Here is a 24859-nt window from a genome sequence, read left to right as displayed (position 1 = left end):
TCATGAGATCGTGTCCTCTTGGTCAGCTGTGGGGCGAGTCGTCGAGGCCAGAAACGAAACTTTCAGAAAAGGAGGGCAATCGGCAAAGCGACCACGGATGAGTAAAGCATTCAAGTTAGAAAGCCTCCTTTGGAAAGTTGGTGGGGTTGACCATTGCGACTGATGGAAGTCACTGAATCAATAGTTGCACGTCAGATGGCAGCGTCAACAAAAGTACATTCCACCAGCCGAGTCGGAGAAGGTTTGGCAAGAGATTCTAGAAAAACTATCGAAGCGAATTGAAAGAGACTGCGCTTATCCGACGCATGCAAGCGAAGCCGCCGAGCCAGCGCTGCTAGCGCACGGGAATGCAGCACAAAGTACTTCTGCAGGCTCCCCATAAATCGTCATATTGATTGGCATGATGCAGTTGGGCTATAGGATTTAGAGTTGGGCCAAGGATGCAAGATTTGAAATGAAGAAGAAATTATCGATGCACTTTCGAGCGGAAAAGACGGGAGGAGAAGCTAACGACCTTCGAGCTGAGGAGAGGAGGCCTGAGCACCAAGGTTCCAGTGACTCGGGAAGAAACGCCCACACTTTACCGCGTCTTGTCTTCACTTTGCCTGCGAATTTCCATCGGTATCCTGATAGAAACAGCGGTGGCAAAACTAGATCCAGCTGTAGAGTATCCGTGGTTGGGAGCGGATAGAGCGTTGCCCACCCATGGAACAGGCCATGTTGGACCGCTGGCTACTTCCCCTCTTCCACTTCAAAACACAACAATAACAATCAGCGGGAACTAGAACCAGGCAGTAGGAGCATCAACAAGCCTGTTTATTCACCGCAAAGCCTATTATTGCCCGAGGGAGTCTTCTGATGAACGGGCGTCGGGCACCAAATCAGCCTCATTCTTTGTTCGTCTCCGTTTCCATCGAGATCGAGGAAACGGGAAAGGAACTAGTGGGAAGAACAATTATAAAATGAGGACCTCGTCTTCGAGGGCTCGAAACGATGATGTTCTTGCAAGACAACTCCGCAGAAACGAGAGCTTTGCCGCCGCCACTGAAGTACAGAGTTGAGATTCGTTGATTGAATTCAGGTGAGTTGCCATCACGAGATCTTCACATGCGTTCTTCCATCTCCTCGTCTTCTGCTGCTTCACAATCACCGTCACTGCATCATCCAACGCTTCATCTTCTTCACTGTCTCATCAAATACCATCTCTGTTTGTCCTATCCTGTCAGACCCTGGTCAGCCTCATCCTGTGCTGTGATCTACGAGTATATTTCCTTCATTATACCTCTCGCGTCATAGGACGAGCACCAGACAGACCAACACTAGCTCGTCTTTTGCCCCTCCTCCCACTCAGCCCCAGCCCCAGTCCCAGCGCTGATATCATTCTTTCGTCTTCTCTCGAATAATCTCCATCCTTCGGCTCTCAGCTGGCTTTCTTTTATTCCATACCCTTCTCCAGTTGTTCTAACCCGTCTCAAATCGCTGCCTTGCGCCCGATTGCTTGGATTGCTTTTTTCTATTGGACGTCTCTTCTTGCGTCTTTAGTCCATCACTGCAGCATTGACTCAGCCTTGTTACCCCACCTCTCCCCCCCTGATAACCGCACGTTCCGGTTTTTTTGCCGCCTTCCCCTCGCCTTATTACCAGTCTCTCACATCCCGCCACCTATCAGTTCCAATTTCTTTCACTCTCTTCTTTCAAACAGCCCCTCATGTCTTCTTACCTATACAGAGACCGCGACCGTGAGGACGACTGGGACGAGCCCCGTTCTGGTGGTGTCTCCGTTAAGCGCTACGTCATACCTCCAGAGGATCGTCGAGACCGCGAACGAGATCGCGAACGAGATTATCTCTTCCGGGAAGATTCTGGCCCCGGCGAGCGAGATTTGGTCATCCGTCGCAGAACAGACCGCGAAGATCCCGTCATGGTTCAACGATACGAGCGAGATGCGGACTACGACCGCTCTGAAAGAGATTACTATGAACGTGAGTATATACTGTTTCATAATCTTAAACCCACAATCGTTTGTAAAGGCCAGACGATAACCGTTCAAACAGCCCGTTATACGCACCCCCGCGAATCTGACTATGACATCGTGCACCGATCAGAGGTGGATCGAGAGCCAGCCTACTACTACCATCGTCGTGTCCGAGAGTACGACAACGACGGCCGTCGACTCCGTCGTGAGCTAAGCCCTAGTGACTCTGTTTCACAGGCTACCCGCCGGCGCGACGACCAAGACTACAGTAGCGACGACAGCATGGTCTACATCCGCAAAGAAACTAAAGAATACGACGACCACCATAACCGTCACCTGGCCTCGGGTGCTCTGGTCGGTGTTGGTGCTGCAGAATTTCTCCGGAGCCGTCGGAAGAAGGATGGGGACGACGTCTCGAATGGCGTCGGCCGTGTCGGCCGCGATGTAGGAGCCGGTGCCTTGGGTGTCGCCGCGGTTGAGGCTGCTTCGCGGGCAAGAAACTATTACCGTAGCAAAAGCCGCCACCGCTCTCATTCTTTCGATGATGATCGAAGTTCTCGTCACAGTCATCATCACCGCCACTACAGTCACAGCAATTCCCGCCATGGGCGCAGCCGAAGCCGATCTCACTCTCGCTCTCGCGCCAGGACTTTTGCAGAACTTGGTTTGGGAGCCGCCGCTATTGCCGGTGCTGTCGCGCTAGCTCGCAAGAAGTCAGACAGCGGCCGGAAGTCAGACAGTGGCCGACGCAGCCGTTCGCGTCATCGTCGAGGCGCTAGTTCCTCTCGATCAGTTAAATCCCCCGACGATGAGAAGCGCAGCCAGTCGCAGCGCCGCAAGCACATGGCAGAGGCTGGCTTGGCAGGTGCCGCTGTAGCCGGCCTTGTCGAGAGAGCTCGAAGCCACTCTCGGAGGCGGCCTCGCTCTCGGTCAAAGAGCAAGGTCAGGCAGGCTATTCCCGTTGTTGCAGCCGGACTAGGATCTGCTGTGGCTGCAAATGTTTGGGACAAGAGGAAGGATAAACAAGCCGAAGAAGAGCCGCGCCGTAAAGACCGTCGACGTTCAAGGTCGAGAGGCCGACCATCATCGGAGATATATCCCGACCCGAACCGTGACTCTGCTGGTTTGATAGAATATGGTGATCATCCAGTGCACGGAAGCATCCCAGCTGCAAACTACTACGGCCGCCCTCCTAGCTCTCAGGGGTACCGTTCGGACCGTGGCCGTACCCCGAGCCGCAGCCGTAGCCGTGCCCGATTCAGCAGCAGCTCCCCCAACTCGAGTGAGGAGGACCGCCGAAGGCGCAGTAGTCGTCATAAGCATCGCAACCGTTCTCGCGACTTGGCAGGGGCTGCATTGGCTGCCACAGGCGTTGGCTATGCGGCTCATAAATATTCCCAGCATCGGGATCGCCAGAGGGAGGACAAAGACGGGAGTAAGTGGTCTACCCGTTTGATGTCAAGCTTACCTGTAATTCATGCATGGCTAACCCGGGTTCATCAGGATATGACAGCGATCTGCCACCAAGTCCCTATGAGGAGCCCTACAGCCCTGGGCCTTACCCGCCGTCTCCTGCTCCCAACGCATCCTTTGATGGCAGGCCCAATAACTACTACCCCCCACCTCCGGGTCCGGGTCCAGCGCCTATGGGGCCAGGCCCTGCACATTATAATCCGGCTGATTATCCACCTCCACCCAACGCTGCGCCTCCTCCCCAACAGTACAATTATCCTCCGCCTCCCGGGCCAGATGCATACGCTCCCAGACCCAGGAGGGCAGATGAGAATGTGAGTGCTGCACGGAACTTATCCCCTCCAATCACACAATATCAACCTTATGATGGTGTGTTGCGTCAGTCACGTCTGTAGTCGAGAGCCACGCTGACCCTTTAGATTCAGGTTTAAAGGACCCAAATCGGGTAGAAACGCCGCGTCGACGGCGTCGACGCACGCGTGCTGGGAGTGAACCACCACAGTCCAAATCCGTTGCCTTTGATGTTAACCCACAACGCAATCAAAATATGGGTGGATATGAAACGGATGATAGTGATACTACTGTTGATGCAACGGATTCAGGCCGTCGCCGTCGTCGCCGTCGTCACCCTCGCCGCCATTCTGACCGACGCCATCGTTCTTCGTCTGACCAGACTCGTTCGAGGCGTGAACCTGGAAACGATAGGAGTACTGCACAAACAAACGGACTTGAATCTGACTCTGATGCTACCATCGACCTGCCTGATCGCTTTGACCGCAATGGTCGTCTTCTTCCCCAGCCAGACGATGACCCGCTAGCTGATCGAGTCGAAAACTTGTTAAAACGATTTAACCGAACATTTGCCTAATGATTTTATCTATCTATGTTATCTCTCTTGGGTGGTACTTTGACTTTTACGTTATGACAGTTTATGATTACGATATTTCATGTTTTCCTCTGAAGATACTTATATGATATGGTATGATCATGACTCACGGCCTCACATACATGATGTATATGATCAATCTACGATAACGCTCTAGTTTATGTTAAATGAAATTTATGCTTGCTTTCACTTGGAAAGATATGCCCACCGTCTTTGAGTAGTTGCGGTCGTGGGTATTGAAACTCATTAGATCAAGGGCCCCATTCACTCAACCTTATGCTCTGCTTGGACGACCTAGCCTACGTAAGACGCATAATCTAGCTCACTGGAACGTAATGCATGTTTGTATATATATCAAATCATCATATCATATTCGTTCGTATCACGTCGTATAAACGAAAATCTCAATATATATATATGCTTCTCCCCCTTTCTGGGTCCAGATAAATACCCTTAACTTTGTACCACACGATAGCCATGTGCATCCACCAAATATAAATATGCATAGAGGTAAACGGAGCTGGAGGTAAGAGAATAATCCCACCTCATTAAGCACAAATATGTATTGAGAGCGCCGCGCTGATGCATTCAATACCCATCCTTGCAGTAAATATTCATGATTTCCAGGCTCAACGAACTGTGCTTTTGTTATCGCTAATGGAGGAACGGCGATGGGCTAACGTAATATTTGACTGGGGAATGAAGGAAGTATAGATGGAGCGGTGCTTTGGAGGTAGAGGGCATCGGGCGAAACAGATAGGTGGAGGGGAAATAATATGTATCAAGAAAAATATAGTGGATAAAACATATGTATGTGGCGTGCAGGAGAGATCGAGTTCACTGAAAGCGACATTGTATATTTACATAACCAATATCTAGTAGTAAGTAGTAAGGATAGATGCAGTTTGAAAAGGAGCCAAGCGCCGGTGAGGCTTAGTGTATGCGATTGGGTATATCATAAGCCACAACAACAAAAGAAAGATGACATGTCATACAATCGTAATGGGCTAACATTAATAAAGAAAATGGAAAGGGCCGATCAGGCCACAAAGGCTCGTCTGGTCATCGCGATCAGTGATCGTAAGGCCTTGAGGGTCTCGCCCTCGGGAACGGCCACGCCAGAAGGGGTTCGACGGTGAAGTTTAGGCATAGAAATGCTGACAGTATCGTTTTTCTCTGGAGTGTGCTCAGGGTCACCGTTGTCATCACTATCAGGAGTCACTTTGATGCTGGAGCTGATAGACGATGAGTGGAAGCGAGAGCTGAGGGGTAGTTGATATTGGATAACCCCTGCAACAATCAGCTCGAATGGGTGCTGTAACACGCGTTCCCATCGCTCGGTGCCACCTTTTTCCGTCGTATTCCCGGGCCGCGCGAGGCGGATCTGGCCTTTTGAAGTAGAGTATTCGTGATTCCACGGCGATGCTTCAAACGTCAAAGTAGAGTCGAGACGGAAAACGCGACCAATGAGCATAGTTTGTTGGTCGCCAGCTGGGTCATCCGGGATTGGATCAGTACCTTTATCCACACCACCCCGAGGGAATGTCAACTGGCCCAACGAGCTGTCGTGTTTGCAATCGACTTCGCCGGCGCAGCGAGCGGCACGTGCGACACCAGCACGCTTTCTGCGTCCCGCTCGCCCAAATCTCGCAACGTCGGATTCATAATCGCGCCAAAACCTCTCAGTCCCAACATAACGACTTTTGGCAAAAATGTTCACATCAATGTCGTCAACAACAACGGGAAACAGATTAGGGTTGACCGCTTGCACGTTGAGATCTAGCATAAGTTCTTGCTCCGAAGCAAGCACGTTCTGAATTTCCACGACTTGGACGTCCACAAGGGGTTTAGTAATGGCGACAATGAACGAAGTGCCTCCTCCGACTAGCAAGAAAAACAGGAGGCTAATCAGCACGCAAGTTCCGTATTGAGATAGACAGCTACGATGCCGTTGTTGCATGTATTCCATTTGTCGTAAACTTGCGCTATTAGGGCGTCTTCCACCACGGCTGCGTGTCTGGCGCGGAGACCCTACAAGAGGAGTCCTTTCATCGTCTGCACCTTCGGCATCGAAGTCATAGCCGTAAAGTTCGCTAGCTTTCTTATAACTATTGATGGTGCGATAGTTTTGGGGGTTGCGATATCCTGGTTGTCTGGACTGTCGAAAACCGCCTCCGAGAAAGTGACGTGGAGACTTGTGCGCTGGACCTTGAGCCTGAGGAAATGGCGAGTCATTATCAAATAAAGAGGGATACATGGTTTGTCGTCCATGGCGGCCGACATGGTGGCGAGGAGTATGGCTACCGTTGCCATCAATCCTGGGGTGTGATCGGGGAATTTCGTCGGCGTCCCCGTCCACGCTGCTCGCATAAGTGTTATTCGTAAATTTCATACTGCGTTTTCCCGTAACGCTCTGATTCCCTTCTCGCATTGCAGCACGACTACGGCCGCCCAGTTGATCCACTTGGCTCACCATAGACGTCGCACTTGGGGTACGGGAATGATATCTGCTCTGTCGAGCTGGGTACTGATCTGGGGGATTGGATTCGTAAACAAAAGTCTCGTCCGAGTCTGAAACGTCAGCTTCATCAACGGCGCTGGCAACTTTGGCTTCAAATATATCGGCCTTCGAAGAAGCAGCGCCACTTGTGAGCGGAGCCGGTTTGCGAGCTCTTCTCTTTTCCTTCTTTGGACGGATAGTCTCGGTACTGGGCTTCATCCGCAATGTCCCGGAATCTGCCCTACCGGGGCCACCCCGTTCGCCAGTTCCGACACCCAAACCAACCTGGGGAATGGAGCTAACAGTTTCGGTTTCCACAATCATATTTCGGACAGATCCATCGGTGGGTTTTGCGCGAGAGCTACCGCTTAGCGATGTAGTAGAACGTTTGGGTATGATGGCGTTAGGTCCCTTTGTAGCGAGTGACGGACGCCGGCGATTTTCTTCCATCTGCTCCGAGCTTCTATTACCACCGCTGTCGCTCCCACTTTCAGTATTAAGCCTCGAGGTTTTTGGGGTCCCATCTTCTTCAATCTTCTCTAACTTGGCATCTTCCTGAGGAGGTTGGAGAAGTATAGTATCGGTTGTTGACGGGGTGGAGTGGTCGCTAGCCTCCTGCACAGTCTCAAGGGCAGATCCAGATCCGTTGACGCTTCTATTCACGGCGCGCGGCGCGCTCCTATCTGACTTGGAGGTATACTCGTCATTCGGACCTGGAGACCGCTTGCTAGAGGTATTGGGTAGATGGGGTTCTTGCTCCGACCGCCGATTTCCGGCCCACAACGGCATATTGGATTTTTCCGGGCTAGGTACATCGGAGGACGGTTCGACATTTGGGGGAGGGCTGAGGACAAGTGGTTTGTTGGTCTGGGGAGAGGGCTTGCCCGGGCCAGGGCTCGGACTTGCTGTAGCTGATCTGTTTGGACTGCGATCAAGATTCCGTTTCCGAGACCGAGAGGATACGCGAGACGTCGATGTAGGGGTTGAGTTGCGAGGGCGCTGGGGGGAAGGAGACTGCTCACGCGAGGATATGGTGGAGTTCGTGGTCGAAGGAGGACCCGAGACGCCTTGTGAAGGATTCGAAGGTTTGGGCAACTGCGAAACGAAGGGTGCGTGGCCCTGGGATTTGACGGTCGAACGTGGCACTTCCTTCATGTCGCTCTCACTAGCGGATCTTCGGGTAAGAGATGGAGACTCATCATCTTGGGCAGCTTTGGGTCCACCACCTGTGCCATCAGGGTAAGGCGACCTCTCGGATTCCACAGCCATGGTCTCTGTCGAGTCAGATTATTGCTGACAAGCGCATGAGAAGTCAGGGGAATCCGAGAGGGAACCAGACTGCAGGACCAAAAAGTAAGGGTAAAAAAAAGTAGTCAGAGAAGGAAAAAAACAAAAAAACAAAAATAAAGGCGGGAAGGGGCGGGAAAGCGGCTCGGAGGGCGACGATAGAACAGGAAAAAAGAGTACAATGAAAAATAAAAAGCGAAAATAACCAGGGAAAAGTGCCCCAGCAATTGTTCTAGCCTTGAAATCAGCCAACGAGCAAAGAGGGCCGACGCGTTGGATGACAAGAATGACCTGATGTTGCACAGAGCACGTTACATGGGGGAGGGTTTTGGCAGGCGAATCGTCAACGGCCACATGCTGATGGGAAATACCGAAAGATCAAAGGGGCAAATCACGGCCCTTCAAAGGGGAGGAGCCAGAACAAATCAATCGATAGTGGAATGGGGGTTCCCAATAGTTGAGATTATGGAAGGCAGACCGAGGCCACAGATGCAGACCACGATGCAAATGCAGTAACGCACATAACTTGATCAGAAGACGGTGAAGTAGTGGTGAAGTGGTGGAATGTCTAGAACAAGCTCCGGCCCCGTTAGCTCACGGCAAGCACTTGTCGATCCGAGGAAAACGTCGGGCGAGGGGGGAGGATCCGACCGGCCACTGCAGAAGGCGAGAATAGTTGACAACACGTTGAAAGTTCTTAACCGGCGCCGTTGTCTGTTGGGGATGGAGACCGGTCCATCAAGAAGCCCTCAGGCTCGAGCGTTCAGGGGAGGGGAAGAGAGGTCCAATGAAGCAAGCCCACGTCAAGCAAACAAGAGTCAGAGGCAAGGTCGCAAGAGTCTAGCGTGGAAAAGCCGAGGGAAGAATCCGGGGAGGAAGGATGCAGGCAGTTGCGGTGGACGGGTGGAGAGTGTAGTTGTCTGGCGGTGCACAACAGTTGCGGCGTTGACCGCTGTAAGCCTAGTCAGCCTCGTCAGGGATGTTGATGGGCGAAGACGAGATGTAGAAAAGAGCCAGGGTTGATGCAGATTGTCAAGAAGAAAAACAAAAAGATGAGGCGACACGAAGAAGATTAAGATGAAACAAAGCTCTGGTCCTCGATCACTCTGGTGTTGTTTCCGGCGTTGGTTCCGGCGGTGATGATACCGGGATGTGACGGAGTTGGAGTAAAATTACCCTTTAATTTGGGCCTTGAGGCAAGTAATATTTGTCACAATCACAGACACTCAGCCATCATGATGACTTCATCTCACCCAACCAAATGTTACTCAGCAAGCAATGAGCAGGCAGAACTTCGGGACCAAAACGATTATCCTAGATATAATACGACAGGCTTGAAATCTCTCATCGATCCAAAGTCGGCTCTTTTATTATTGGTTCTTACTCTATGTACAATACCAGTGTATCTACCAAAACATGAGACTAACCCAGAGTCAACCAACACCAGCCGCCTCTAACCAGTAGCAGCGCTCTATATACAGACCCTCATGGGAAAACAATAGACAAAGGAAAGGAAATTAGTAGAATTCTTCTTTTCGAAGGACGCCTTCAAACACGTGATTAGACGATATTGTACACCCGTTTCGCAATCAGGAATGAGGCGAAGGCGAACAGAACCAGGCCAGCGGTGACTGAAACGAGCAAAGTTAGCTATGCATTACAAGGTCTGCGAAATGAAGATAGAGTGTTTCATACTCGAATAAAACCAAGTTAAGCTATCGACTTCTTGTCCTGGTACCTTCACGTTCATCCCCCACATACCACAGATGATATTGAGGGGCAGAACGATAGTTCCAAGGACGGTCAGTTTTCCCAAAACATCTGCAGTCTGCTCTTGTCGCTCATTCATGTGAATGTTGATTTGCGCTAGGTAGTTGCTATGCGCGCGTGACAAAAGCCTGCAGAAGATGCGTTAGTCCAAGTTTCAGGCAAGGGGCTCGAAAAGGATAGGGGCCTAAAACGTACGTCTCGTAATATGTCAAGCTGCTGGTCATCGTCATGATATGGTCTTGGATGTCACCAAGATACAGACCAATCTCTGATTTTGGCGCTACCTCCCAGTGCTCGTTGCATCGTTTGGCAAAGCCCTTGACAACGTCTGCCTTGTTACTCAATAGTCGATACAGCCCCATAACCTTCTTGCGGCACACTCCCACACGCCGCAACATCTCGCCAGGGCCTGGGACCATATCTTTGTCTTGCTCGTCTTTCGGGCTCGAAGTTGCAGGGCTTTCAGCGGAATGCATTTTCATGATCATCTCATCGATGTCATCAACTTCATCCTCGATTGATTGAATTAGGGGACCGAATACGTCGGTGATATCATCAATGAGAGCATATGATATCCAATCCGAGCTCAGAATCAAGTAGTCCATCAGTTGCCGGATGCGTCGGCGTACATTTGCCGGGTGAGGCGTCTGCGAGAAGTGGAACGACAAGATTCCTTCGCGGAAGACGACAACGTACATATTTACTGGCTCCAAGTAGTTTTCGCTGTTTGGGTCCTGCTCAAACGTGCGATAGTTTAGGAAGTAGTAGTTTCGGAATAGCTCGACCTTCTCACGTGCTTCCTGCATCATGATGTCCTCCGCTGTTAGAGCGTGTATGCCGAATGCTTTGGATATCACCCGCATTTCTGCATCAGTCGGACATAGGACATCGAGCCAAAAGGTGGGTCGAGGCCCGTACCGTTTAGGTTTCGGAGGAGTCTGGGCCTGATCTTTCGGCACGTCGCCCGATGCTCGTCCCTCCGACACCGCTTCACTGATAATCGACCCACGAAATTGCGCTCTCTCCTCGGCTGGGGGATGCGAAGCATGATTGTTGGACGATGCTGCCGTTTGATTACCCGGGCTATGGTTCGCAGTACGTGAAGTTGGCGTTAAGTGGTCGTTAGTCCGATGCTCCGAGTCTGATTCTTCCTCATCGGAGGAATCCTCAAGTTCAGGTGGATCGGGGATAAAGAGTTCACGGAAGCCGCTTCCTGTTTGAACCAGCTCCGGGATCGTTTGCGCATGGATAGTGCTCTGGAACTCCTCATTGAAGTACGTGAATCGATACGGTACCTCATCCTCCTCACGCCGCCAACCTCGGAACTGGGGGCGAAGACGGCCCTCAATCAGCATAGGCTCACTGATCTTTTTTGTTCGGAACACGCCTGTCCGCTCTTCCTTTTCCTCACGGGCCCAATCTTCCAAAACCGACAGATCCGGCCATTCTTTGGCTCGTCGTCGGCGCCGCAGGTCGCCTCGTGACAACGCTGGCGCGCATTCCTCAGCTACCTCAGAGGCGTCCTCCTGTGGGAAGCAAACATCTTCTTCCGCAGGAACGGTCCGACGTCTAATTAGTCCTTCCTGAGGTGTGCGGTGCGGTGATACTGCAGCGGAGCCAGGTGAGCTTCTAGATCGTTGGCCGGTGCCTTCCACATCGATCACCATATCACGCGGCCGAGATTCATCGCGTTCATTGTCCATATGTCTGCCAATGCGAAAGTCAAACTCTGCGCCCGTCATAACTGCATCATTGTAGCCCATATCCGGACCCAGCTTGGGAGTGGAAGGCATAGACGGTGGATTGTTAATGTCATGGTTCGGAGCCTCACGAGGCGAGCATTGGGATGAGTCGGACCGAGCCGATTGGCGTCGCTGGCGGAATGTAAACGGACTGGGTATAGAATCTGCTCCGTAACCTGGTGTCTTTGTACGGCTAGATGACGATCTCATTAATGGTGTTCGATCGTCGACCTCTTCGTGGTCGCTATCCTCTGCATATGCGCTCTTCCCGCGAGACTGGAACGGGCGAGGGTTCATGTCGGTATTTCGAAAAGAAGTCGGTATCGAGCCAGGACGGAAAGATTGAGTCAATCGACTATCTCTCCGCGGTCTCATCAACGGTTGATTTCTATATTACAACCAACCACACTCTGTTAGTTAAAGGTGTCTCCTCAGGGAACCCACAGCCATTTTTAATGGGTGCATACCGGTGATCTAGCAAAGCTTCACTTTCCAAACTTGTATTGCTTATATTCGCCCCGAGTTTATAAAAAGTAGGCGGACTTCGATCTTGAGTCTCATTTTCCGCCAGCGTGTCCATGGGCGCAGTTTCGGGGACAGTAGGTGGAGCGTTGGGCTGCGAGTCTTCAGGAGCAAGGAAAGACGGCCTGCGATTTCGATGCTTCCGATTGCGATTTTTCTTCCGCTTACTTTTCTTGCTGCCCGTTTCGGTATTCTGTCGCGTTTCCCCTAACGGTAGATTATCCAATCCCGGTGTAGCGGAGGCTCTTGCAGGTGTGCCGGGAGAACGGCTCTCCGCTGGGGAGGGCTTTCCCGCAAATGGCGAGATCTGGTGTGACGTCGATTGCGGACGAGACATCGTGAGGCTGGACAGCTAAGCTAGGCCTCAATGGCCAACCGAGTGTCCAATTTTATTGGTTAAAAAGACCAGCTCGAACGCAGAGTGGCTGACGATACTGGTGGGTATCTGGGTGGGATAGAAAAATGCAAATTATAAGTCATGCAGTTAAGGTCTGACTAGTAAAATTGGCTTGATCATTTTCAGGGACAGCTCAGCAAAGCCCCAGATGAGAAGCAGCAAAGGCCAAGGGTGCTGCGAGTCGAGCGTGGTGGAACACGGGGCACACAGACTGGCGGGTTTGAGTTCCGCTTCATGAAGAGATGTTAAGGACTAAGACCGAAGCAGCAGACGAATCAACTGGATTGGATGAGAGCACACGGCGGGGCATTGAGCAAGGCCAGCTCCAAGTTTTCTTCAACTTGAAAGTTGGAAGACTCGCCCGTTCCACGCTGAGTCGTCGACGAGCTTGAATCCCCAGTCATGTGATTACGGTGACCCGATTTCAGACGATGACGTCAAGGCGCCCCTGTCAGGCAGGCAGTCACATGATTACGGACGACTATTGCAGATTTTACCGCTCGTCCAAAAGGGTCAACCCTCCTTGGAGAGGGCTAGTTCTGACTAATATGGTAGTTGACAACGACCAAATACGGTCAGAGACTCCAGGGTCCATACAATATAGATAAGGTACTCTTGGAGGATAGGTAACGAAAAGGCTTCTAGATAGTTCTTCATGGATATCGATGAAATAAGACCTCTAGTAATGATTCTTGGTTGGGACACAGATGGCTGTTTCTGACAAAGAGTTCTAGTAAACAGGTAGAATAGCATGATCCCCCTCGCTCCTTCCACAACAGTACAAGATTGTGAGTACTAGTTACAATTAAGGCAATTAAAGTATCTCATTTGATAGAGCCTCAAACCTTGGTTGCGACACTATTATTCCGGCTCCATGTCCGGAAAGAATTAAGAATTGGTGTGCTCTTCAAGGGTGGCGCAGTGTCACCGTCGTCTGCATCAATTTTAGGTGCCAGACGCACTTTTCCCTTCCGTTTCTTGTACCACCACCAGCATGCGACAACCATCAATGTAAGGGGAATTGTAAACACTATCCATAACCACCATAATCCCGAGACATGGATGCGCGAACTGTTTTCTGCCGCAACGAATATACCAGCATCCAAGATTGTCTACCAGCGGTATCTAGTTGGTAATGGCTTATGATATAGAGAGATTCTGGCAATACTCACTGCTATAAATGTCCCCGGGAGAAATGCCATAGTCACCGCCGCAATTGCATTCATGCTAGTGCTATCTCGCTTCATGCTAGAAGCGATCTGTATATTACTGGCGGCATCCTGCTGTGTCACGAGGTTGTACACTAGGGCCATAGTGCTATCTTTGCGGTTCTTGTAGTTCAAAAACCAGATCTTTTGCTTCTGCATAGATTCAATCACGTAAGTAATTGAGTCCGCTGCTCGTTCGTGGATCTGTTTTGGGCTAGATATGGCCTTATGTAGACGGTCATGGACGGTACGTATCGCTGTCGCGGTTATGATAGAAACATCTGCGTTCCCGATGTGGGAGTCCGCGTTTTGGGATATTATTTGCAGCTGTTTTGTCAAATCGCTAAGTTGGCGTCTGTCACTGTCTTCTAAGCCCGCTAGGTGGTCGTCAACTTTGTTAACCTAAGACCACGTTATATGCATGTTCAGATCGTTTTGTAAGGCAGATTGGCTAACCTGAGTCCACATGAAACGTCGGAATTTTTGTGCATGGAATTTCGCAGCCTCGAAAGATAATGTCGAAAGTATAACGGCAATATCAAAGGGGTCTCTGAGGAAGATACTAGCCCTTCGGCTAGTATTAGATGTTTCTACAGTGGTGTCTAGAATGTCGCATAAAACCCGTATGCTAGAATCACCCTCCTTGTGAGAGATAATATATGTCGTGAGATTCAATACACTATTATAGCGCATATATACCGAGAGAGGTGCACCTTGGAAGTGTAGGTTCCAACGTGGGTGTTGGCAGAAAAAATCTGGGAGTATTCAGAGATAATTCTTAACATTAGCGAGGCCTGGTGAAGGGCATACCACAGGCTAAAAAATCGCCATTTCCGTCCGATTCCCATCGTGTCTGCGGGGCCCAGTAATCGGGCCTCCCCAGCATGTTCATGATGTATAACGGGTTAATGCTGAGTGTCCGGAACAATTCATTTGTATTGGACTGAGTCATCGCGATTCGACTTCCAAACGATGTATTCTTTGCTGGTATGAGCGGGACGAAACTATTACGAATTAGCTTGAGGAAGCGTATACAAGGCTAAAACATACAATGCAAGTAGTCTTCGTGGCCTTAGATCCGCTCGCTCATTCGGCGCAGGAGCACGAGGATTTGACACTTTCTTTGCAAAAATTTTAACTCATTGAGCTCAGTACATGACTGCAAGTCTGTCTTACCTGTAAAAGATCCGAGAACATTCCAGCATCCAAGAGACGCCACACTAGATGCTATAGATTAACAGCACGAACAATGACAGGTCAAGGGTTCAGCATACTTGATCTATTCCCGTCCGAGTCAAAGCACTTAATAAAGGATACGTCGGAGAAGTTTCTTGGGTTTGAAAAATGCTTATGATGCTGCGCAGCAGAGAAGATATCTTGAAGTGACTCAAGGGCATCGATGGGATAGTCATCACGATCCAGGGCGAGGTCGAAGTCTAAATCGTTCGAGTTCAGGTCACCAGCCTGGGCATGGCGATTAACATCTTTCATCTCTACCGAGTTCTGCCGCGGTAGCACTTTGGCATGATTAAAAGAAGCCTCAAGGCGAGAAAACTGAAGGGTCTCCTGTTCAGCCATTTTTGGGCTGGGGAAGTTTCATGGACCGGAACCGCTTCCTGATAGTTGAAAGTGTGAGCAAATAGACATTCTGCAGAGTATTTGTGCTGGATTAGAGGTGCCGCATTATCGAGTGCAAATATCCTGCAACTCTCTCAGCCTCGAGACTCAGGAGTTAAGTGACTCCCCCAGGAGGTCACACCGACAACCAAGGCACTCAATCATGAGTAAAGTTTTCTTTTTCTTGCAAAAGCAATAAAGGCAGCCAATCATAGGCATCATACCCCATGTCAAAGCTGAAATTCAATAAAAAAAAGAGGATTTGATACCTGGTCATAGCCACAAACGGGGCAAACGTGCCGAGACACTATTGACAGCCTCGGGACCAACACGAGGGCTCTCACATCTTGTTGGCAGGAAGTGAATCAGGGGTTATTGGAGGTCACTTTTGACAGGACCCTTGAAAGAATACGAGTGAGGGTCGTCCTTCCTCATCTTATATCTTATATTTATCCATCCATCAGCGCACGGCGTTTCTGCCTGTTGAGCCATTGTTATGTATAGATAACTGATGGAGTGATCCAATGAAGAACAAAGCTTGAAGTGTCAATATCTGGTTTCTCTTTTGGCCACCTGTTAAGCAACCGTGCACGCTTCTCGCAAAGATTCAAGGCAGCTGGAGTTTATTTCGTATGGATGTTTTGTTGAAGTCGAAGCCTCAGGCATCTGTGTCAACCCAATGCCGTCAAGTTTCTCCGGTCCGAACATCAATAATGTCACCATCCGCGATACGAGATGACCAACATCATCCCCTCAATTTGAGATTTGGCTTTTGCAGAAGAGTATATTAATTAAGAATGGCATCTGTGATAGATTATGACACGATATTGTCCAAATTTGATGACCTCGTGGCAAGGAAGATCATATACTACGCTCCGCGCACAACAACCCAGTTCGTCGACAATGGGTTTGCGGTGAGGACCACGCCAGGGAAGGCAATTTCCTGAATGCTGATAGAATGTAGGTCGAATTCCACGTCAGTACTTCACTGTCAAAGAAGCCGCAGAACGGGGATCCTGTGAGCGGTCAGAACAGCCCCAGCTCCAAGAAACCAGAGTGCTTCGGTCCAGGCAGTGATATCGGGAACGACGATCCCGACATGCTTCTTGCGACAATCCATGGAACACATCTGCTTGTAGTCAACAAGTTCTGCATGTTCCGGCCGCAGCTTCTGCTATTAACAAGCGACTCGTACCGGCGGCAGCGTGAGCCGCTTGGTTTAGATGATTTCGCCGCTGCCTGTACGGTTTTGAACTCTTTGGAAAAACCACAGTTTGTCTTCTACAACTGTGGGCCAACTGGTGGTGCTAGCAGGCAGCATAAGCACCTGCAAGTATTGACGCGCCCACCCCGACTATTCCCAGATAATCCGGGTGAGGGCAAATCTGTGCCGTACCGGTATTTTCTGCGGTACCTTCACGATGTTGATATTGAAACGCCAGAGGGCCAGAAAAAGCTTTTCGGTATATACCGTAGCTTGCTAGCAGAAGCCAAAGAGTCTCTAGGGGATAATATTGAAGATGACCCGACCTACATTCCCCATAATGTTGCCTTGGTTAAGGAATGGATCATCGTGATTCCCAGACGCAATGTCGATTTCCAAGGCATCACTGCAAACACTGCGGGAATGTTGGGTTCTATGTGGTTGACAAGCGAAGAACAGATAGATGAGTGGAAACAGGTTGGGCCAAAGAAGGCTCTTGCAGGACTGGGTGTGCCAGCTTGAAAATCTAACCCATATTTGTTGCATATAGATGACCTCCGACGCATATACATTGTCTTTCATTTAGACAGTTTAATTCATTGTCCAATCCTTCCGCAGAGAACAACATCCTCACCAAAAGGATGCCACTGCACATCTTTAAGCCGTGAGGCTGCAATCGCGGTGCCAGTCTCATCAAATCTCCGCTTCGGAGAGACAATCACACCTCCCTGACCCAGCCAAGTAGGAGCAATCGTGATGATTACAGAGTTGACCAGGTGCTGAAACCGCGGTTCAAGGAGGGAATTGATAACCGAGCCTCCCCCTTCAATCATAACACTCTGGAGACCCTCCCTCTTCAGACATCGTAGCAAATCACTCCAGCTAAATTCCTTGGTTTCAGCTATGTCAAGAGATATAAATTTCCCTCCGTGTCTCTCCAGACGATCCCGTTTCTCTTTGGAGATTGAAGCCCCAGACCCACTGATTATCCAAGGAGCGCGACCCCGACCCTCTCTAGCAAGGATAAGAATCTTTGATTCCTCATTAAACTCCCACCTCGCGGACGGATCGAGTACAATGGGCCGTGGTTGGCCTTGTAGACCTTCCCCTCCATACCCACCCACACCCTCGATTCGACAATTTAAGCCCGGATTGTCCGCAACGACTGTCCCAACACCAATGAGGATTGCATCATGGCGAGAGCGGAGATAATGTGTCATTGATTTAGATTCAGGACCAGACAGAACTGTGCGGGTTCCTGGGGAGAGTGCTAGAGAGGAATCTAGCGAGGTAGCGAAGGTGAGTGTTGTGTATGGGAGGTCATTATTTGAGTCATGCCGTGGGGTATACGGCTGCAAAAAAGTGGATTTTGAGGGAGGGAATTGTAGGGCATCCATCTTGATAAGTGAACTTGAACAAAACACAGAAGATGAAGAAGTGCAAGCTATATATGGGTCAAGGTGGAGATGATGATTATGTATGCCTGAGGCATGAATATTCTCGCTTCGTCCTAGTTAGGATTAGCTTGAGTTACTGCATAAACGCGACGACGGCAACAATTCGACCATGAACGCGGTCTCCATTGGGGTTTAAAGTTGAATAATGGGATAAAAATCGGTAAATTTGAATACTGGAACACTATTGGCGGAAAGAAACCATGAAAACGCTGGACTTCCCACGGAGCATATAGTCCGCGACTCATACAACTATAGCTTCGCAACACTCTTCCCCCCAACTTCCAACAACTCCGCAGCCTCCTCGACCATGTTCTCGACAATTTTTCCAGCGGGGAGTCTCTCTCGCACCAGCCCCGCAACCTTGCCCATGAGGACTGGATGTGCGTTGTCCAAAACCTCATCATCATCTTTCTTGGTTTCCATGTCATGAGCCAACGGAATGATACCCTTGTTTTGCAACTGCAACATCTCCTCCCGGCGCTCAGTCTCCCAGCGCTGGATATACGGCGTAGACTGGGTATTGAGTGGCCGGCCAGTGAAGATCGTCGTGCGAATAATACCGTCCAAGCCAGTATCCTGCAGCGCCTTCTGGTGGAACGTCGACGCACCAGACTCTTCCGAGAGAATAAACCGCGTTCCAACCCACACGGCGCCAGCACCAAGCATGAGTGCTGCTGCGAGAGTCTGTCCATTGTACATGCCCCCCGCTGCGACTAGCGCTACCTGGCGACCAGTGAAAGGGCTAATTTTGCCTCGAAGAACCTCTGCCACGGCGGGAATCAGAAGAATGGTAGGGATATCACCGGTGTGACCTCCTCCCTCGCCTCCTTGTGCGCAAATTAGGTCAGCTCCGACCTCGACGGCTTTGAGAGCGTGCTTAGGGTGTCCGATCATGTTCATATAGAGGACGCCTCCCTGGTGAAGACGGTCGACTGCCCATTTTGGAGGAATGCCGACGGCGCAAACGAAGAGTTTAGCACCACTTTCGATGATTATCTCAATGAGTTCGCCGAGCTTTCCGTGAGAGTAATCATAGCTGAAGGATAAGTTAGAGACCGGCCTAGTCCTTGAACTTGGAGACGTACTTGGTTTTCCGGGCGTTTCCGCCAACCTTGGGGATGAGAAGATCGACTCCAAACGGTGCGTTTTTGTCTACCAGGTAGCTCTTGAGCTCTTTGAGAGCCTCTCGGAGAAGCTCAGGCGTGTATGCGACACCCCCGATCACTCCGAAACCTCCGCCGTTGGTCACGGCTGCTGCGAGCTTCGGAGAAGCAACATTGAACATACCAGCCAAGAGGACCGGGTGACGGACACCCAGGAGCTCTGTGACATTAGTGCCGATTTGTTCTGCAGAAGTCAGCTCGTGATATGGGTATCTAGCAGCGTCTACTCCGTAGCGTCTGGGATTTACTCCGCTCGAGGTGGAGTAGAGGCCTATAGGATGTACATACTCTGAGGAGCCATTTTTGGAGAACGAATTACAACCAACTTGAAAACAGCCGAAGGAACAACCAACAGTTACTCAGACATATATATGAATTCCCGGCATCATGTTCACCGAGACAATGAAGTATACACGCGCCAGGGTCTTCCCCGCGCTGGAGTTCCCGAGAACCGAGATAAGAGAATCCACACTCCACTCTCACACTCAGTGAGAGAACCAATTCCTCGGCAACCTTACTGCGGCGGGAATAAATAAGCCGGACTAGCACATGGATTTCTTGAATCCGTCGGCCTGCCATCTAACCGATATCCCCAACGCCCAACATGTCGAATGTAGCAGAGATTCCCATCCTGGTCGGCATTGGCGACATCAACGATCGCGAGTCCAAGGGCCGAGAGGATGCCGCCGAACCGCTCACCCTGATGCTGCGCGCTATCGGTGCAGCCATCCAAGACACCACGCTCACCCCAGAGACTGCGCAAAAGCTGCAGTCTGCTATTGAAAGTGTTAGCGTCGTCGCAAACTGGACTTGGCCTTATCCCAATGCTCCGGGGCTGCTTGTGCAAAGACTGGGGTTACCGGGTGTCGTTCACACGACCGAAAGTCATCATGGAGGCGATTCTCCCGGACAATTCTTCGACGAGGCCGCACGACGAGTCGCTTACAAGAAGAGTAAGGTGGCGGTCGTGACTGGCGCCGAAGCATTAGCCTCCTGTTCGTGTTCCGAAAGTTGCTAGCATGTCGGGTATAGGACAGTGCTAACAACAGCAGTGGAAGCTTTCAAGAAGTCGAAGAAATTCCCTCCTCCACATTGGACCAAGCTCGAAGATCACACTTCAATATGGGATCGGGAGCGACCAGAGGGTTGGTCTTGTTAACGCCTAGATCGTGGACCAGAAGCTCACATTTGACTAGATCTGGGAACCCGGCATATGCTCGGGGCGCCGATTCAAGTATACCCCCTCTACGAGGCAGCCTTCCGAGCGCACCTCCAGCAAAATCTTTTCGATAATAACAAAGAGTCGGCGGACCTATACGCAGATTTCGCCCAGGTTGCTGCCAAATCACCTTTCTCGTGGTCACACGGTCAAGAACCGGAGACATCCGAATCAATAGGGACAGTGACAAAGCGGAACCGCATGATCTGTTCGCCATGTCAGTAACCAGCCCCAGAGGCCTAGGAACTTTTCTAACAATGTTCAGATCCCCTTCTCATGAATGCATTTAACACCGTTAATCTGGCCGCCGCCTGTATCATCACCACAACAACCTTCGCCCGTGAACTAGGGATCCCAGAGTCGAAGTGGATATACCCATTGGGAGGTGCTGGCACAAGCGATAACAGCCGATGTGCGTTCTATTTCATTCAAAATACGTAGACGGTTACTGATGATCTAGTCTGGGAACGACCGTACTTCCACGCCAGTCGCAGCCTTTCGCAGTCTCTCGACGCAGCCCTAAAAGCGTCAGAGGTGCGTACGGAAGATATCGACCTCTTTGACTTCTATTCGTACGTCACTCGCCAGCTTCCTATTCTAATCTGTATTATACTAACTTGAATGCCAGATGCTTTCCCATCGTCCCCAAACTCGCAGCTCACCACCTCGGTCTCCCCCTTCACGGCCCCAAACCTCTCACCGTCCTCGGAGGTCTAACATCTTTCGGCGGTGCAGGAAATAACTATTCCATGCACGTATGTCTTCCAGACGCCCCAAAATCCCTGTCCAACCCACCGTACTCAATCATGTATATAGGCAATCACCGAAATAGCCCGCCAACTCCGCACGCGCAAGCAATCCCCCAAAGCACAAAACGGCCTAGTGCTCGCCAACGGCGGCGTCCTCTCCTACCACCACACAGTCATCCTGTCCACCCAACCACGGTCAGACTCAGGATATCCTATGTGGAACCCTCTGCCCTCTCATCTAGACGAGGACCATCCCGCCATTGAAGAACAGGCGGAAGGAAGTGGTGTTGTCGAGGTAATTCCCTAACCAGCCAACCGGCCAACCTAAAACATTATACCGCCATATAGATGTTCTATATTCTAACAAAATACAGACATACACAGTGCAATTCGGGCGCGATGGGTCCCCAATCCTAGGGTTCGTTGTAGGCCGTCTTTACTCCGGGGCCGGAAACGGGGGTCGATTTGTCGCGAATGTCCAAGATGCATATACGCTCCAGCAGTTGTGCAGCAGCGCTGAACAAATCGGGAAACAGGGTTGGGTCACGACTGAGGGTGGCCGGAATTTATTCGTCTTCAAGCCGTCGAAGATATAGGTGTAACAGTCGCAGAGTCCAGACACAAGTTGGACTCGGAAAAATATCCCATACAGACATGTCCACTGGATCGGGAAGGAGCCATATCCACCTTGGCCGTGGATCCGCGTCAAATATAGCAATAGAGCCAATTATACGATAATGTTGGGAAGATCCTTGGGTCCCTTGGATATTTTTTCAATATACGACATTAGTAATCGTCCATGGTGCCATCGCATTAATAATATGCTTGTTTTGGGGATTTTGGGGGCTATATTTATAGACTATATATAGGGTTCGACTCTACTCTAGATGCATACCCTGCTCTATATCCCCATCCCTCGATTATCTACATCAACTACGCAGTACATCATCAGTCAACCCACCACAATGACCACCGACATAATCCACAACCACGCCGCACCAGGCATATCCTACTACACGCCAGCCCAAACACCCCCAGCAGGGACCCTACAGCCTCAAGACCCGAACCCCGATTCATCAAAGAGAACGCCCAAGCTCTTCACCCCACTCACCATCCGCTCCCTAACCCTCCCCAACCGCCTCATCCTAGCCCCTCTATGCCAATACTCCGCAGACTCCCGCACCGCACAAGCAACAGACTGGCACCTCACACACCTGGGCGGAATCATCCAGCGCGGCCCGGGATTGGCAATAATGGAAGCCACAGCCGTGCAGCGCATCGGGCGCATAACGCCCCAAGACCTGGGCTTGTACGACAACACCCAGATCGCGCCGCTGCGGCGCATCACAGAGTTCGCGCACAGCCAGAGTAAGGCGATTGCTATCCAGCTGGCGCATGCGGGGCGGAAGGGGAGTGCGGTTGCGCCGTGGTTGAGTGGGAATGCGATGGCGGTCCCTGAGGTGGGCGGGTGGCCGACGGAGATTGTAGGTCCGTCGGCGATTGCGCAGGAGGAGGGAGTCAACAATGTGCCTAGGGCATTGAGTGCGCGTGAGGTTGAGGAGTTGGCGGGTGATTTTGTGGCTGCTGCGCGGCGGGCTGTGGTGGCGGGTTTTGATGCCGTGGAGATTCATGCTGCGCATGGGTATCTGCTGCATCAGTTTTTGAGCCCGGTCAGTAACAAGCGAACGGACGCATATGGAGGCACTTTTGAGGGGAGGGTGAGGCTGTTGCTGGATGTTTGCGAGGGGGTCCGGGGTGCGATTCCAGAGGGGATGCCGTTGCTTGTGAGGATCAGTGCGACGGACTGGTTTGAATTCGATGAAGGGTTGCGAAATGAGTTTCCGGAGAGCTGGACAGTCGAGCAGTCTGTGAGACTTGCTGGACTGTTGGCCGATAAAGGCGTTGATCTAGTGGATGTAAGTTCTGGGGGAGTCCACGCCAAATCTGCGATTGCGATCAAGTCCGGCCCTGCATACCAGGTACATTTTGCGCAGGAGATCAAGAAAGCAGTTGGGGATCGGCTGCTGGTCTCAGCCGTTGGGGGAATCAAGTCTGGCAGTCTGGCTGAAGAGACGCTGCAGTCGGGCATCGATGCTGTACAAGCTGGGCGCTGGTTCCAGCAGAATCCAGGCCTCATCCGAGCATTTGCCAACGAACTAGGCGTGAAGGTCAGGATGGCGACCCAGATTGACTGGAGTTTTGAGGGCCGTGGAAGGCGAAGTAAAGCATAGAAGTATATGCACGCATTAGACCATTGTAAGTACTGTACACTCAATGACATCTAAAGCTTTGAACCAACCCACTCCGGCTTCTGCTTCTGCGCAAACGCCTGCAATCCTCTCTTTAAGTTCTCCCCCTTGATCAACTTCTGCCCATATAGCTCAGCTGTAGCCCGGCTCGCCTGCTCGACAGACCCAGTCTCCCACGCCTCCCTCAGTCCATACCGAGAAACAATCACCGCATCCGGGCTGACATCTGCAATCCTGTTCGCAAGCTCAATCGCGTCACCCAGGACCTTCTCTGGAGCCTCTGACACATGGTTGATCAACCGCAAGGACTTGGCTTCCTGCGCACTTATCCGTTGCCCTGTAAGAGCCAGCTCGGTGCCAACTTGCATGCCCACGGTTCTTATGATCCGCGCAAGACCTCCCGCGCCCGCATATAAACCGCGCTGGACTTCAGGGAGGGAGAATTCAGCTTTGGGGGAGGCAACAACCATATCACTACATGTAAGCCAGCATTAGCATTGACGATGACTAAAAGAAAAGAAAGAAAAAGGAGGGATGGCAATCTCACCAGTTCAAACAAATCTCAAACCCCCCACCCAGCGCCAGGCCATTAACGGCTGCAATAACGGGCTTCTTCCCCCTGCGCTGCGAAATCCCCCCAAAGCCATTAGGCATGGGCTCCCGTCTCACACTCTGTTCTCCGCCGCCGCCGCCTGCATTCTTCCCAGCCGAGTCGGTTTGAGTCCTTATATCCAGCTGCTCGAGTAAATCCGCGCCCGCGGAGAACGCCTTGCCCCCAGTTCCTGTGATGATTCCTACGCGCAGAGACGGTTCCTCGTCGAACCAATTCCAGATCGCGTACCCGTCTTTGTGGCCTTGCGTTGGGATGGCGTTCATGCGCTTTTCGCGATTGATTGTGACGAGGAGGATGTGCGGCGATGGAAAGGAGAGGGTGAAGATGGACGATTGGGGTGGCGGGGTTTGGAAGTTGTGAGACATCTTGTACTTCAGCACATGAAATCGTATAGAGTATATGTGAGTCTTGTCTGATTAGGCTGTCATGTTGAGGGGGAGAGTGGTGAATGATTTATGAGCATTCCAGAATCCAAAGCAGCTTGTCCGAGGCAGCTGAAGCTTCCCCGCATAGAAATGCCGAGGAACTGAGTCAGTTGCACCAGGGCTCAACAGTTTACCCAACAATATTAAACTGAATCCTAAAGGTGGATGGATATGCAGTTAGAGCTTGCGGTTTTCAGGATATTAAGTGGGTTTGCCATAGTTGATGATATTCCACATGCAAGTGCGTGTATTATGGCGGAGTGGGAATAAGCGTACTACAACCCTTACTAGGAGAATAAAAATCATTATGAAGAATCAATCAATCAATAAATTATGTACATAAGTACAGCCGTAACTTCATAAGTTCTAGAAGAGAATCATAAATCATAATAAACGGCAAAGA

General features: G+C 50.9%; 11 protein-coding genes across 11 annotated transcripts; 4 read left to right on the top strand and 7 right to left on the bottom strand.

The window, feature by feature from the left end:
• Positions 1-1708: 1708 nt before the first annotated feature.
• APUU_10870A (DUF3824 domain-containing protein) lies at positions 1709-4316 on the top strand (the record flags this gene model as incomplete). The annotated part of the gene is made up of 4 exons (XM_041705596.1): positions 1709-1982; positions 2055-3410; positions 3479-3817; positions 3874-4316. The coding sequence occupies 4 exons, from the start codon at positions 1709-1711 to the stop codon at positions 4314-4316; spliced, it is 2412 nt and encodes an 803-aa protein (XP_041550236.1).
• A 1057-nt stretch (positions 4317-5373) lies between these two features.
• Positions 5374-8103, bottom strand: APUU_10869S (putative phospholipid metabolism enzyme regulator; the record flags this gene model as incomplete). The annotated part of the gene is made up of 1 exon (XM_041705584.1): positions 5374-8103. The coding sequence occupies one exon, from the start codon at positions 8101-8103 to the stop codon at positions 5374-5376; it is 2730 nt and encodes a 909-aa protein (XP_041550235.1).
• A 1578-nt stretch (positions 8104-9681) lies between these two features.
• MNR2 (magnesium transporter CorA family protein) lies at positions 9682-12492 on the bottom strand (the record flags this gene model as incomplete). Its single annotated transcript, XM_041705573.1, has 4 exons — positions 9682-9752; positions 9817-10019; positions 10087-12021; positions 12101-12492. 4 exons carry the CDS (start codon positions 12490-12492, stop codon positions 9682-9684), a joined length of 2601 nt encoding a protein of 866 aa, XP_041550234.1.
• An 899-nt stretch (positions 12493-13391) lies between these two features.
• On the bottom strand, positions 13392-15338 carry APUU_10867S (uncharacterized protein; the record flags this gene model as incomplete). Its single annotated transcript, XM_041705562.1, has 7 exons — positions 13392-13664; positions 13725-14162; positions 14217-14515; positions 14571-14764; positions 14811-14881; positions 14937-14980; positions 15035-15338. 7 exons carry the CDS (start codon positions 15336-15338, stop codon positions 13392-13394), a joined length of 1623 nt encoding a protein of 540 aa, XP_041550233.1.
• Positions 15339-16174: 836 nt separating this feature from the next.
• Positions 16175-17103, top strand: APUU_10866A (putative phosphorylase; the record flags this gene model as incomplete). The annotated part of the gene is made up of 2 exons (XM_041705551.1): positions 16175-16291; positions 16342-17103. The coding sequence occupies 2 exons, from the start codon at positions 16175-16177 to the stop codon at positions 17101-17103; spliced, it is 879 nt and encodes a 292-aa protein (XP_041550232.1).
• A 74-nt stretch (positions 17104-17177) lies between these two features.
• Positions 17178-17978, bottom strand: RIB7_1 (RibD family protein; the record flags this gene model as incomplete). Its single annotated transcript, XM_041705540.1, has 1 exon — positions 17178-17978. One exon carries the CDS (start codon positions 17976-17978, stop codon positions 17178-17180), a length of 801 nt encoding a protein of 266 aa, XP_041550231.1.
• Positions 17979-18287: 309 nt separating this feature from the next.
• On the bottom strand, positions 18288-18938 carry APUU_10864S (uncharacterized protein; the record flags this gene model as incomplete). The annotated part of the gene is made up of 1 exon (XM_041705529.1): positions 18288-18938. One exon carries the CDS (start codon positions 18936-18938, stop codon positions 18288-18290), a length of 651 nt encoding a protein of 216 aa, XP_041550230.1.
• A 160-nt stretch (positions 18939-19098) lies between these two features.
• On the bottom strand, positions 19099-19502 carry APUU_10863S (uncharacterized protein; the record flags this gene model as incomplete). Its single annotated transcript, XM_041705518.1, has 2 exons — positions 19099-19385; positions 19490-19502. 2 exons carry the CDS (start codon positions 19500-19502, stop codon positions 19099-19101), a joined length of 300 nt encoding a protein of 99 aa, XP_041550229.1.
• Positions 19503-19805: 303 nt separating this feature from the next.
• Positions 19806-21765, top strand: APUU_10862A (uncharacterized protein; the record flags this gene model as incomplete). Its single annotated transcript, XM_041705507.1, has 8 exons — positions 19806-20196; positions 20254-20346; positions 20398-20637; positions 20686-20832; positions 20881-20992; positions 21049-21175; positions 21237-21464; positions 21544-21765. 8 exons carry the CDS (start codon positions 19806-19808, stop codon positions 21763-21765), a joined length of 1560 nt encoding a protein of 519 aa, XP_041550228.1.
• A 369-nt stretch (positions 21766-22134) lies between these two features.
• APUU_10861A (NADH:flavin oxidoreductase/NADH oxidase) lies at positions 22135-23400 on the top strand (the record flags this gene model as incomplete). Its single annotated transcript, XM_041705496.1, has 1 exon — positions 22135-23400. One exon carries the CDS (start codon positions 22135-22137, stop codon positions 23398-23400), a length of 1266 nt encoding a protein of 421 aa, XP_041550227.1.
• Positions 23401-23450: 50 nt separating this feature from the next.
• Positions 23451-24396, bottom strand: APUU_10860S (enoyl-CoA hydratase/isomerase family protein; the record flags this gene model as incomplete). Its single annotated transcript, XM_041705485.1, has 2 exons — positions 23451-23892; positions 23966-24396. The coding sequence occupies 2 exons, from the start codon at positions 24394-24396 to the stop codon at positions 23451-23453; spliced, it is 873 nt and encodes a 290-aa protein (XP_041550226.1).
• Between the last annotated feature and the right edge of the window lie 463 nt (positions 24397-24859).

This window comes from Aspergillus puulaauensis, chromosome 1 (genome assembly GCF_016861865.1).
Source record: "Aspergillus puulaauensis MK2 DNA, chromosome 1, nearly complete sequence".
In the NCBI taxonomy this organism is placed as follows: Eukaryota; Fungi; Ascomycota; class Eurotiomycetes; order Eurotiales; family Aspergillaceae; genus Aspergillus; species Aspergillus puulaauensis.
Note: the sequence above shows the minus strand (reverse complement) of the source record. Positions and strands in the feature narration are given on the sequence as shown.